At 41.2% G+C, this 12,304-nt stretch overlaps 2 protein-coding genes across 2 annotated transcripts; one reads left to right on the top strand and one right to left on the bottom strand.

The window, feature by feature from the left end:
- Window positions 1–2,076: 2,076 nt before the first annotated feature.
- On the bottom strand, window positions 2,077–3,625 carry timm29 (translocase of inner mitochondrial membrane 29). Its single transcript, XM_026166034.2, has 2 exons — window positions 3,415–3,625; window positions 2,077–3,025 (listed from the first exon to the last, which is right to left on the bottom strand). Exons 1-2 carry the CDS (start codon window positions 3,518–3,520, stop codon window positions 2,427–2,429), a joined length of 705 nt encoding a protein of 234 aa, XP_026021819.1. The 5' UTR covers window positions 3,521–3,625; the 3' UTR covers window positions 2,077–2,426.
- A 1,023-nt stretch (window positions 3,626–4,648) lies between these two features.
- Window positions 4,649–9,439, top strand: yipf2 (Yip1 domain family, member 2). The gene is made up of 9 exons (XM_080301041.1): window positions 4,649–4,967; window positions 5,120–5,185; window positions 6,219–6,373; window positions 6,456–6,536; window positions 6,636–6,723; window positions 7,169–7,285; window positions 7,373–7,539; window positions 7,909–8,091; window positions 8,176–9,439. The coding sequence occupies exons 2-9, from the start codon at window positions 5,155–5,157 to the stop codon at window positions 8,269–8,271; spliced, it is 918 nt and encodes a 305-aa protein (XP_080157167.1). The 5' UTR covers window positions 4,649–4,967; window positions 5,120–5,154; the 3' UTR covers window positions 8,272–9,439.
- The last annotated feature ends 2,865 nt before the right edge of the window (window positions 9,440–12,304 follow it).

Here is a 12,304-nt window from a genome sequence, read left to right as displayed (position 1 = left end):
CCTATGTAGAATCTTAAACACAGTAATTCTTTATTTACTTATGGTCCTCAGTGTGAGCTGGTCAAATATCGCCAATTTTATGGTTGGTAGTTCAATCCCTTCAGTCTGCATGCTGAAAAAGCTTGTCCCTTCTTCATCGTGAAGAAGAAGTGTAATTATTAGATTGAAAGAAAACTGATGTTGAAAAAGGTGCTTGAGATGAGTGAGATGTGTTATGGAAGAACTGTCCCATTTCTATTCTAGTTCTGAAAAAACAGGCTTTCTTGAAAATGCTTTAGCGGGTGCTTGAACAATCTTTCTCCAGTCTTTCAAAGTTTTTCTTTCAACAACACTGGCTAGTTTTTTAGGACAGTTTAATCCAGTCCTATATCTCTCCATTTTCAGAGGAATGTTTTTCGTTTGGTAAACTACTCAGCACTGACTTGTAAATGGCCTGTATTTGTAAAGCGCTTTACACTACATTCAATCATCCACACATTCACACTGGTGATGGCAAGCTACATTGTAGCCACAGCTGCCCTGGGGCGCACTGACAGAGGCGAGGCTGCCGGACACTGGCGCCACCAGTAGGCAACGGGTGAAGTCTCTTGCCCAAGGACACAACGTCCGAGACTGTCAGGGCCGGGGGATTGAATCGGCAACCTTCCGATTAAAAGGCGAACTGCCAACTCTTGAGCCACGATCGCCCCATACTTATAAATCATTCAAACATATAAAAGGAACAAAAATCAAGGGGTGAGCTAGTATTGTGTTTACATATAAGGGACAACTTAGCAAAGAACCAGTTTTAAAATGCAAGTTTAGGCATTTTTTTCAAACACCTCATTAGTTCCAGCTTCTTTAGTTGAATTGATGAAAAATGCCAAAGAGAGGACGTTTTGACAGGCATAGAGTTGTATTTTTTGCACCAAAAGCTGTTAGCTGAAAATGTGAGTGTATCTTTTTTAAAAAGAAAAGAGGAAACTGGAAAAATGGAAGACAAATGAAGAGGATTAAATACTATCTATAGCAGGTGAAAAGTATCTGAAAGGCATGTTCTTAAGAAACAGGAGTGAAGAAAAATCCAGCAAAGATCCACAATTTACTCTTCACCAAGATCTCAACAGAAACGGTCTCACTGGAACAGAAGTGGTGAAGAAGTGCAAACAGGGAGAGACCAGGGTTTGCTAAATTACATAAGAACTGGAAAAAACTGAGCGACAAGTTCATAAGGGGACTGATGAATTTAACGATGTTCACAGGTTCTCATTAAGAGGAAAGTATTTTCAGTCAAGTATTAAAAACAAGCCTTATATTCAAATGCATTTGTTATTTCTTCCAATTGATGTTAAGCAAGAACAAAAGGGTCTGTAATTCCCAAATAGTTAACTTCATATTTATGTTAAACCCCTTGAATTACATTTGAATCACCTTAATCACATCTTCTTAGTTTGATTTAAATCCACTGCACAGAGACCAAATTACCAACACCTCTGGACCTAACTGTAGGTTCCACAGACCTCACCAAGACTTCAGATTCACTGGAGTTTTGCAGGGTTTTTTCCCCTTTTGTTTTAATCGTTTTTCTCTCTACATTGCTTGGTTATGTGTGGATAACCAGGTAGCTGAGAAGAAATACTAGTCTTTTTTTTTTATTATTAATAGTGTGACTAATAATCGTTTATAAGCACATAAGCTTCATTTTATCTCAATTTTCATGTTTTGTTCAGAGTGTACAGCCAATTGTACACTCTGTTCATTGTATTTCCAAATTATGCAGCTCTGTACCTCCTCACTACATCGCAGCGTTGCAGTTTTACCTCCACCTTTTTTGCTACAAAATACTTTTCAGACTTGAGGATTTTGCAATAAAAGTTTTGTTCAGTGGGAATCTATTATCACCTCTGGTCATTAGCAGTTATGGTTACGTTTCAAAACTACCATTCTCAAGTTTTACTGCAACTAGATGTAAGAAAAGGTTGTATTTGCAGCAGTGCAGTTCTTTTCCTTTATCTTTGTTATAATTAAATACAACAATAGCATTTGTGCTTTCAAAAACTCTACAGTCACACACAAAATCCACAACAGCCATGTCAGTCTGATTAGTGATGACAGATCTTTAATAATCACCCAGAGTTCATATCAGTGCGTCACATCCAGATCAAATGCAAATCTCATGTTACACCTTAACATCTGTAAATAACTGACAGACTCGTTGTCACATGGTTCACAGTATAAATTATATACAACATTTTCTGTAAGAAAACAAAAACATGTCAGAAGGAATTTAAGCGTTTCCTTTTACTTTGATGTTTCCTCTGTCTCAGCGGCAGAATCATCATTTGGTCAGCTGAGATTGGTGTGAGTGTGTACACAGTCAGGCTTCTGTCCCGCTGTGTGAGTGCGAGGCTGCTCCTCTTCACTTTTCTTTCTGTCTGTCTACCACTTTAGTTTTTGTCTCCCTTGTCCTCCACGCTCACTGGTAACCACGAATCTCTGTGCAACTTCTCATTCCTTTCCACCTCCTTGACGCTGGGTGTTGACGTTACCTGCATGTGCACCGGCAATTGCTTGAATTCATCCTCGTTCACGTCATAGTCCTTCATCTTTGAGCTAAGGATCCACCAGTTGCCAGCAAAGCCAATGTCCAACACCCGCTGAGGGATCTCCCTCCAGGGTACTGACAAGTTAGAGCACTGGGCTTCATACAGCATGGCGTCCGGGTCGTAGTCAGCGTAGTACACCACAGACAGAAGACCCAGGCTGGCATGGCGGAGGCGGCCCTCATTACGGAGCTTCACCAGACTCTGTACATGGACATCAGAGATGCCGCTGCGGATCCAAGGGGACAGCAGTCCCAGCTGGTTGGAACGTTTCAGCAGGGCGTCGTCGAAGGACAAGCGGTCAGGTTTGGTGTAGAAGCAGGCCCAGGCACCGCCCAACAGCGTCACATACACTGATGTTCGGAGTGGTCTCTCCCAGGCGCCAACTACCGCCTCTCTGCACGCTTCTTTGTAGTCAGAGAGCAGGCTGCGACACCACACACCTGTAGGGAGCAGAGGACGAAAAACTAAGCCTGGATGTAAACCACCTCTCCTCATGACAAAAAAAAAAAAAAAAAACACTGGCCGGCTGCAGGAGGTGAGAGGAGTCAGGTGACCTAATCACCATCTATTTATGACGTTATCACACCAACAACCCAATTCAGCGGCATATAGTTGTTAGGAGGATTAAAAAACTCTATACTGTATCACCGTTTTTGTCATGCAACCAACATGCACAAAGACTAGCAGAATAATGCGTTTAAAATGGTCATTTAAGCAATTAAAATTACTGGGACTGTTTCCGTTATAATAAGCTATGTTTACCACTGAGCTGGCCGTTAACCCCCTTGCTATCCAGCTAACGTGGCTAACCCGTGCCTCAGTTCCTCACCTACTTTGCTGTTTTTCAGCCGCTCCCAGCGGCTCGCTGTGCCCGGAGGCGCCGCTGCTTCCGCCGCAGAGCTGAACATCATCCTCGCTACACGAAACGAGGCCATTTTAACGACTCTTCTGCACTAAAGACTCTTAACCTTCATGCAGAATTGACATTTTAACTAGTGACAGGGACCTCACATGAAGTCAAAATGGCAGCTACTTCTTTTTTGTTGGTTGACAGCTAACAAAAAGGTTTATTACCGCCATCTACTGGGCTGGAGTGGTGGTGCGAGACTCCAGAAAGAATTAGCCTACAAATACACACCCTGCTATCATAAATTACATTTCATCTCTGCTTACAATTTCTGTCTCTCTTTATAACTCAAAAATGCTGCTGTCCCACCATTAATAATTCTTTCCAATAACTGCCAATAACTTCTACACCCCCTTGTTTCTGTGTTTTAGTTTGATCATTTCTCTAGCTTTCCTATTTAACAGGAAAGCTAGAGAAATGATCTAGCTTTCCTGTTAAATAGGAAAGCTATTTAACAGCTTTCCTGTTCCCCTTTTCCTTTGGCACTGAGCAAATTATATTTCCCTGATATGCACATGCAGTTGATCATCAGTTGATTATTTTTCCCTTTTCTTATTGTCTTGCTTTGGTACATTTTCCCTGTATAGTCTATGAATGGCTTTAGTTTGCCCCTGTGGCCCATCTTTGCTGCCATTTATTTCTTATTTTCAATACTTTTAATGCTTTTACTACTGCTATTACTACTACTTCTTTATCTTCCAGCTGGTCCCTTTACGGGTCATCACAATAGATCATCTGCTTCCATCTCCCCCAATCCCTTGCATGCTCGTCTGTCTCACCAACCCCCTTTATGTCCTCCCTCACTACACTTACACCTTCTTTTTGCCTGGCAGCTCCACCTTCAGCATCCTTTGTCCGATATATTATCCACCCTATCAAACTCTTCTCAACCTTGCTTCTCTTACTTGGTCTCCAAACTGCTCAGAAATCTTACCATGTTCACTTCTGACCGCCGACAGCTCCACTAGACACGATAGAGGGTCTCGCTCCCTTGCGTGAACCCTTCCTTTCGTTCTTGTTGCTATCCTCCTGTCACAAATCACCCCTGACACTCATCTCCATCCGCTCCACCGTGCCTGCACTCTCTTGTGTTTTTTGTAACGTTAGAACCTTTCAAATAAAGTTATTTTGAAGAGCGCTTCCACGTGACAGCTTTGTTTACGCGGTGACGTGTACCGGAAGCTGTGTTAAAATGACTCCAGTATCAGCAGGACCTGTAAGGCTGTGAAAGACAGGTGTTAGCATTGTAATGTTATTAATGTCTAGCATTTTATTAAGTCCGCACAGACGCTGTTGTAATATATTAACCTTATCTTTATTTACAATTTAAATATTAGCTAGTCGTAGGATTCGCTGTCTCTGCTGAGTGGTTGATATTACGCCATTCAATATCATCATTATCAGCAGCAAGGTCCTGCTGAGCAGCGAGGACAGACTGCCAAGACATATTTCACCTCTCTGGTTATTACATTTTGGTACGTTTCACCTGTTCTTATCGGATTTTAAAGCGTCAAAATTGAATATTTTTATATTATACATTAACTGTAAACTTCAAGTGGTTCTCTTGTCGGTGAACTAACAGATGTTCGACATAGCATTTCTTTACTAACGTTCATTTTTCTCTCAGCTCTTGCATGAAGTTACTGGTTGTCCATTGGAGACATGGCTAGTCCAAACAACCTACAGTTTCAAGGTAAATGTGACAGAATCTTTAAAGGAGATATAGGTTGTAAATTTCTGCTTGTTTTGTTCTGCCTGGGTTTCTTTGTGTCACGTGTTAGTTCCAGGTAGGTAGTTGGGAGATCTGTTTTACGCAGAAACCAAGCTGTCGTGTCCACGTGAATCAGAAAACTGGACTCTCCCCTTACCTAGGGGTTTTAATTGGCTGTAAAAGGGTTTATACTGCAGTGACCATGCAGAGCACATAGTACAGTACTCTGAATCACGAAATCGCCCTGAAAACGTTGAAAAAAAAATATTGTTGATTGCAAACCATCTACTAAAGGACAAATAGCGACATCTGCTTGCCATACTCTGCTATCGCAGTCGTATGTAAAGATGCTCTTCCTGCTTCCTTGTAATTTCTTTTACTTTCATGTAACATTGTGTAGATTGCACGGGCGATTATGGGTCAGATTGCAGGAAAATTATGCTTGTTTTCATTTGCATAATATGCATGGATGTATTGAACATCCTGCTGATTTATGACACACAGTGAGTTCCAGTGTATTCTGTGTCAAATACTAAGTCTTTTCTCTGACCTACTAAACGGCATGCTAGCATGGCTATTGAAACACCTTCATGGTGTGTTGGTAACTTCTCTTACTGCTTGTTTTCTAGTCTTATTCAATAAAGTGTGTGTTTTAAAAACCTTTAACAGAAAGTCTGTCTCTCTGTGAGGCAGGCTGATACCAACACTATGTAATCTAAAGCAGCACAACACTGCTGTTGAATAAAATGAAACAAGGTATGGAAGCTTCTTGCAGGAAGTTGTGTTCTTTGTCAGATAATATCATTAAAACAGGACCGGTCCGGTTCAGTGACATCAATTAGGAAACCATAGACAGAAACTGAGATCGCTTTTTCAGTAACAGTTTGTAAATATGCTTTTAAATCCTCTCAAGTTTGACATTTTAACATGAAATCTATGGGAATTTAGTCCCTGTGGGAGTGCTGATCAGAAGAACTGCGCTTACCGACTGCCTTTTGCCCATGTGCGTCCATAGAGTTTGAAGAAGCAGCAGAGCTGCTATCGGCAGACCCTGGAGCCTCCACACTCAGTATGTCGGGCTCAAACACCCCCAACACAACAGCATCAGCAGGAGAAGATGTAAAGCTGGACCTATCTGAGGACGAGGAGGGTCAGCAAGAGAGTTCAGAGGTAAAAAAGTTGTGTGGACCACGAATAAAGTTTGAGTTTCTACTTTGAGTGCATATCAGCTGATAGACATCTGTGCTTCCAGCTGTTAGGAGGGCAGAAACCAAGTGGTGGCTTCTGGACCTTTGAGTATTATCAGTCTTTCTTTGATGTGGACACAATGCAGGTATGCCTGACATCTACCTGACACTTTGTCTACACATAAAGTCTTTGTCAGTCAGTTTGAAGTTACGTGTTTCTTTTGTTTGACCCTATCATGATGCAGGTGCTGGACAGAGTGAAGGGGTCAGTGATGCCACAGCCTGGGAGAAACTTCATCAAATACTACCTTAGGAGTAACCCAGATCTGTATGGTAAGTGGAAGAAGACACATTTAATTATTAAACTGTATTACAGGAAGAACATATTTTGCACTGTGCCTTGTCTTATGGGGGGCATGTAAGTAGATTTTTGGTAGGGGAAATTAGATTCTAGCTATGCCTGAAGATGAGTCGTAGGTGGGTAGGTAGGAGATTAAGGGCCAGATTACTGTTGGTTTGCACCAAGGTAAGCCTCTTTTTAATCCTAAACGTGTTTAATGTCTCATGGTCTTTATTATCTTATTGAATGTATCAGTTAATTCATGTGATTCAGGCATTTCTGATACATGTTAAAAAGCTGTTCAGGTGTCACTTATTGTCATTCCAGCTTTAACTGTTTGTTGCCCATAGGTTCAAAGGATCAACAAAGTGTCCATCAATTTTTTGACATTGATGAATTAGAAGATGAATGCACTCATATAAGTGTGCGTTTGTGCAGGTCCCTTCTGGATTTGTGTCACACTGGTGTTTTCTGTGGTGATTAGTGGGAACCTGTCCACCTTCCTTGCTGAGCAGAAAAACCCCACCTTCCACTACAGACCACAGTTCCACAGAGGTTAGTGCTGCACACGGTCTCAGTTTGACTCTGTGTCACTGTAGCACACTGGATCTGCATAGCTCTGTCTTGTTTCTCTGCCTTTAGTGACAATTGCTGCAGTAGTGATCTTTATGTATGCCTGGCTGGTGCCGATCGGGCTGTGGGGTTTTTTGACCTGGAGGCAAGGGGCCGAGAGGCAGATTGGAGGCTATTCTTTCCTGGAGACTGTGTGTGTTTACGGCTACTCGCTCTTTATCTATATCCCCACCTCTGTGAGTACATCTGTGGTGTTTACAGGTTTAATAAGTTGTATAAATGATCTCACCCATGATACATGATATACATGTATAATATAGCTCACATTTTCGGAAACCTCTGATGTCATTCTCTATGTAACTTGCCGTAATGTTAAAACTCACCTGTGGTTCTTCATTTGAATGAGTGCAGAGGTCTGTTCTGCCCAATGTTTTGAGTATTTTTGAAGAATAACATGTTCTGTCTGAATAATTCATTTAAGGTTTTGATTGGCAGCTGTGGCCCAGGCCACTGCCAAAAGGAAAGGTCAAACTTTGGTAAATTTCAACAAAAACCAAAGCAGAAACAATAATTAGCTGAATAAAAGTTCACCCTGTCACCTTCAGGTTTTGTGGATAATACCATATGACTGGCTGCACTGGATGCTGATCCTAATTGCCATGGTGATCTCAGGCTCAGTCCTGGTCCTCACCTTCTGGCCCGTTGTCCGTGATGACACCAAGGTGACGGCGGTGGCTACAGTAGTGACCATAGTGGTTTTGCACACACTGCTGGCAGTTGGCTGTAAGGTCGGTGAGCTGCGTGGATCTCAGATGTATGGAAGGACACCTTTACATTGAACCAGATACTCAATCTCCTCTCTTTTCTTCTAGCTCTACTTCTTTCACGCAGAAACATCCCCACCAACAGCTCTTCCTACTACCTCAACTCTCCACAATCACACAACGCTGGCCTTCAAAACCGACTGACCAACACCGAGGAGCAGCAGGGAAATGAAGACCATCTTTTTTGACAGATCGAAAACGACTAGACTGGAGGAGACGGTGTTGATTATCACCACGGTGTGATTCACTTAATGCTTCATGGATAAAGTGCTGGGACGGTTGTGTGTATGTGCGTGTGTGTTTTGTTTGTCTAACTTATCCTGGGGTGGTTCATCTGTATTTCTACTGTGACTGATGTTTCATGATGTGGTGGATTGAGCAGTCCTTCTTTAACACTGTGACTTCCACTCATTTCATGATGTCGTAAAGGACGCAGGAAGACACTACAAAAGCTAATACATAAAACAATGTCACTCCTACTAATTTATCCTTATGACACATCACACGGACAACAACCAGATTTTTCAAGTTTAAAATGATTAGGTTAATGAGAATGCCCTAAATGTCTAATTTCTCATATAAATACACTTTGTGGCTTGTGGTCAACCCTGTGGGCTCATAGATGGAATTATGCGTGGCTCTGCACAAGAGTTTAAACATTGTTCAACAGCTGTTTTACAAAGCTCCGAATGTTATAATTGATATTATTAGATGACAATGATTGATTTGTTGGTGTGTACATCACTTTAATTTTAGAAGCAGGGGTATGCCCCCCTCCCTGCATCCGCTCTACACGTACAGATACATAGAAAAGGGACAATAATGGGGTATTTGTGTATTAAACATGTAGTGATACTGCCCTTAAGACACTGTTAGATGCTCTCAAGTCAAGCAATCTCTGAACTGTAAAGCTGCGGACTGGTCAAAAGATGATTGTAAAATAAAATAGAGTTTATGTGGTCCTGCCGGAAGAATATACATGTTTAGGTTGGCTCTAACTTATTAGTTATTCTATCACAAACTGAAACTCCAGCTGCTGCTTCTCTGCCACGTGGAAATGTAGTTTACCGTTTTCACTCACAACACTGACTCCCTGAATTTGCTTCAGTCGGATGTGCAGAAAAGAGTTTATTGAACCTGCAAAGGGACTCCAGCACATCACCGCCACTCTTCAGTCACAGAATGACCTCAGCTGCTTTACTTGCATAGACAGTTCAGTGTAAAATGAAGAAAGGGTTGATGGATGTAGAGCTATTTATTTCCTACTGTGAACCCAGGTAGGGTTGTATTAATAAACGGATTCTCTACTCCAGATTGTTTGGATCTTATTACTGTTCCAATCTTTGATCACTCACAGCTGAAAAGGATTACAAGGTTTGCAGTTGAGCGATGTGAATCACCTTAAGCAACTTCAAAGATTGACTTGAACTAGGTCCCTTATGTGACAGGAAGACTAGAGACATGGCTTTGGTTCAGACTTGATGTCTAACACAGATCTTCAGACATTTGTCTAGATTTGTTTTTTTCTCAACATACTTCATTCTGACCTGGTTTCAGGATGAATTTGACCTACTTTGACTTTGTGTTAGTGAAATGATTTGAGAAGATGCTTGACTGCTTTAAAGCTCAACTTCGACTTCTTTCAATTTAAGATTTTTGTTTTGTAAATATTCAGAATTAAATTGAGATAATCCATCATCGTGATATACACTATTCCCATTCCAGGTACATTGTAACAGCAAACCCTGCTGAAACCATATACCAAAAATGTAACCTGACATGCATCTCCTGAGAAATGTAACTACATCTCGTCATCAGTGCACATCTGCAGTGGATCATCGGACTCCATCTCACCCTATCCCTAGCCTCCCTCTCTTCTGTCACACCAGCCCTCCTCATGTCCTCCTCTACATCCATGAACCTTTCTGCAATCTTCCCTTTTCTCTCATGTACTCATTTCTAATCTTGTCCCAATGAAAATCCTACCAACTTCACCTTTGCCTGCAGTCTTTATGTCAGTGTCACCATCTTCAAACCATCATAGCAGGTCTCTCAACAGTCTTGTAAACCTGTCTCCATACATTCTGCAATCTCTTCTTCGCCTGTCTCGTGCACTGTTCGTTGCTTTGGGTGGTTGACCCCAGGTATTTAAAGTCAACCACCTTAATCAGTCTACTCCTCTTCTTTCCAGAGCATGCTTCCACCTCTCCAGGTTCTCTTCCGTCCGCCTTCTGTTCTCACTACAGATCACTATGTCTGCAAACATCAATCCATGCAGACTCTTGTTGGCCTAATCCATCAACTTGTCTGTCATTATTGGAAATAAGAAGGGACACATCTTTTTTGTATGTACTCCATTTTCAGAATCTCAAAAGTAACAGGACAAAATAACAATTTGAATCACAAGGATTGTTTTTGAGCCTGATGCTAATATTTAGAATAACAAATCCCATGTATTTTTACTCTTTCCCCTTGTCATCCAGAGCTACGTGAGAGGAGGTTTTTGCTGACTCCATCAGCCTCGTGATCATCTTAACGCCTACTACATCTGAGTCAGAAAGCAGCCTTCCCACATTCAGATAAAGAATAAATAACACTGCAGGATTGCAGTGGAGAGACGGGACCAGATTAAACTTGCTGCCCTTGCACTACCCAGACTATGGATCTCTCACACACACACGATAAACTGTACTTTATTTACTTAAAACAGGCTTTCCTGGAACAGAGCACAATAATAATATTAGAAATAATAGGCCCCGCTTACACCGAGTGAACCACAGGAGTCTGTATGTTAAGCAGAATATTAGTAACGCATACAGACTATGAACACAACTGAATAGTTGTGAATGCATTTTACGCTCGTGCATTCACAACTATTAAAACCAGCTCCATTAAGAAAAACAAGGTAGATAAGAGAGCGTGACCAGTATGTGTACACTGTTCTTCATCAAGTAAACATTAAATGCACTACAGAAGAGTTTTCTTTTTGTTTTTTGTCTCTGTCCATTTTCTCAATTCTTTCTCATCTTCTCCCATATGGAAAAGATATTTATAAATCTTATCAAGTTTGTATCTGTCTTGTGTGAAACTTGTATGAAAAGCATACAAGAGTAAAAACAGACATAAGAAACCTTGAAAAATTATATAAATGAAACTTGTATGTTTTGGATACTTACTAATACAATATATGAAAGTAATGAGAAAGTGGCCACTTTCATGAGTAAATCATATAAACCTTACATGATTTGCTATATGAAGCAAGCCAAAGCCGATGCAAGTTTTTCCTATTTCTTTTCCATTTGAGCTTATCAACAAAAAAATGTATGATCGCAACTTTAGCTCATATTTCAAACAATATTTCTTGTGCTGGTAAATTTAGGGTCATCACAGCAGATCATCTGCTTCAAGCTGATTCTATCCTTTGCATCCTCCAAGGTCACACCAACCCTCTGTGTGCTCTTCTTCATTACATCCATGAATCTTCTGTGGTCTTCCTCCTCTCTGACAGTTGTGTCTCGTCTCTCTAACTTTTGTCTCCAAGGTGGAAAAACTGATGAGTCCCTCTGATATGTTAATTTCTAATCCTGTCCATTCTGGTCACTCCCCAATAAAAATCTTAACATCGTCAACTATGCTACCTCCAGCTCAGCCTAATTTTTAAGCCATATTTCGCACCAGGCTTCACTACCATCTTGCAAACCTTCCCTTTCACTCTTGCCATAAACCTCAGCTCAGAGGCAATCCCACCCTAACGTTCAACCCTCCATCATGTCCCTAAACAGGATCACTTCTGGCTCAGAGAAACCATCATGATGGTGGCCTTAAGGCTTTAACATGGGGAGTGCCAAAATGAATGTAATCTTTTATTTACAGCGTGTCTGGACTGGGTGAATGTCCCTCTCCCTCCTCTGTCCAACCAGAAATGTGTATGCAGACTCACTTAAGCCTGCATAAGCCAGCTTAACTAAGAGCTATAGTTGGGTGAATGAAAGCGAAATTGTTTTGTTTTTTAAATCAATAAATAAACTTCTAGACCTCTTGAAAGTACAGAAACAAACAAGGAAACTAGTTCCACAGAAGAAAGACCTGACAGCTAAAACATGTTTCCTATTCCACTAACATCCCTTCCCCCTCAGGTAACCTGCACCCTGAGGGGGAAGTGCTCTGTTAGAACAAG

Source organism: Astatotilapia calliptera, chromosome 4, assembly GCF_964374335.1.
Source record: "Astatotilapia calliptera chromosome 4, fAstCal68.1, whole genome shotgun sequence".
Lineage (NCBI taxonomy): Eukaryota > Metazoa > Chordata > Actinopteri > Cichliformes > Cichlidae > Astatotilapia > Astatotilapia calliptera.
The sequence above is the reverse complement of the archived record's forward strand: the minus strand, read 5'-3'. Positions and strand labels throughout refer to the sequence as shown.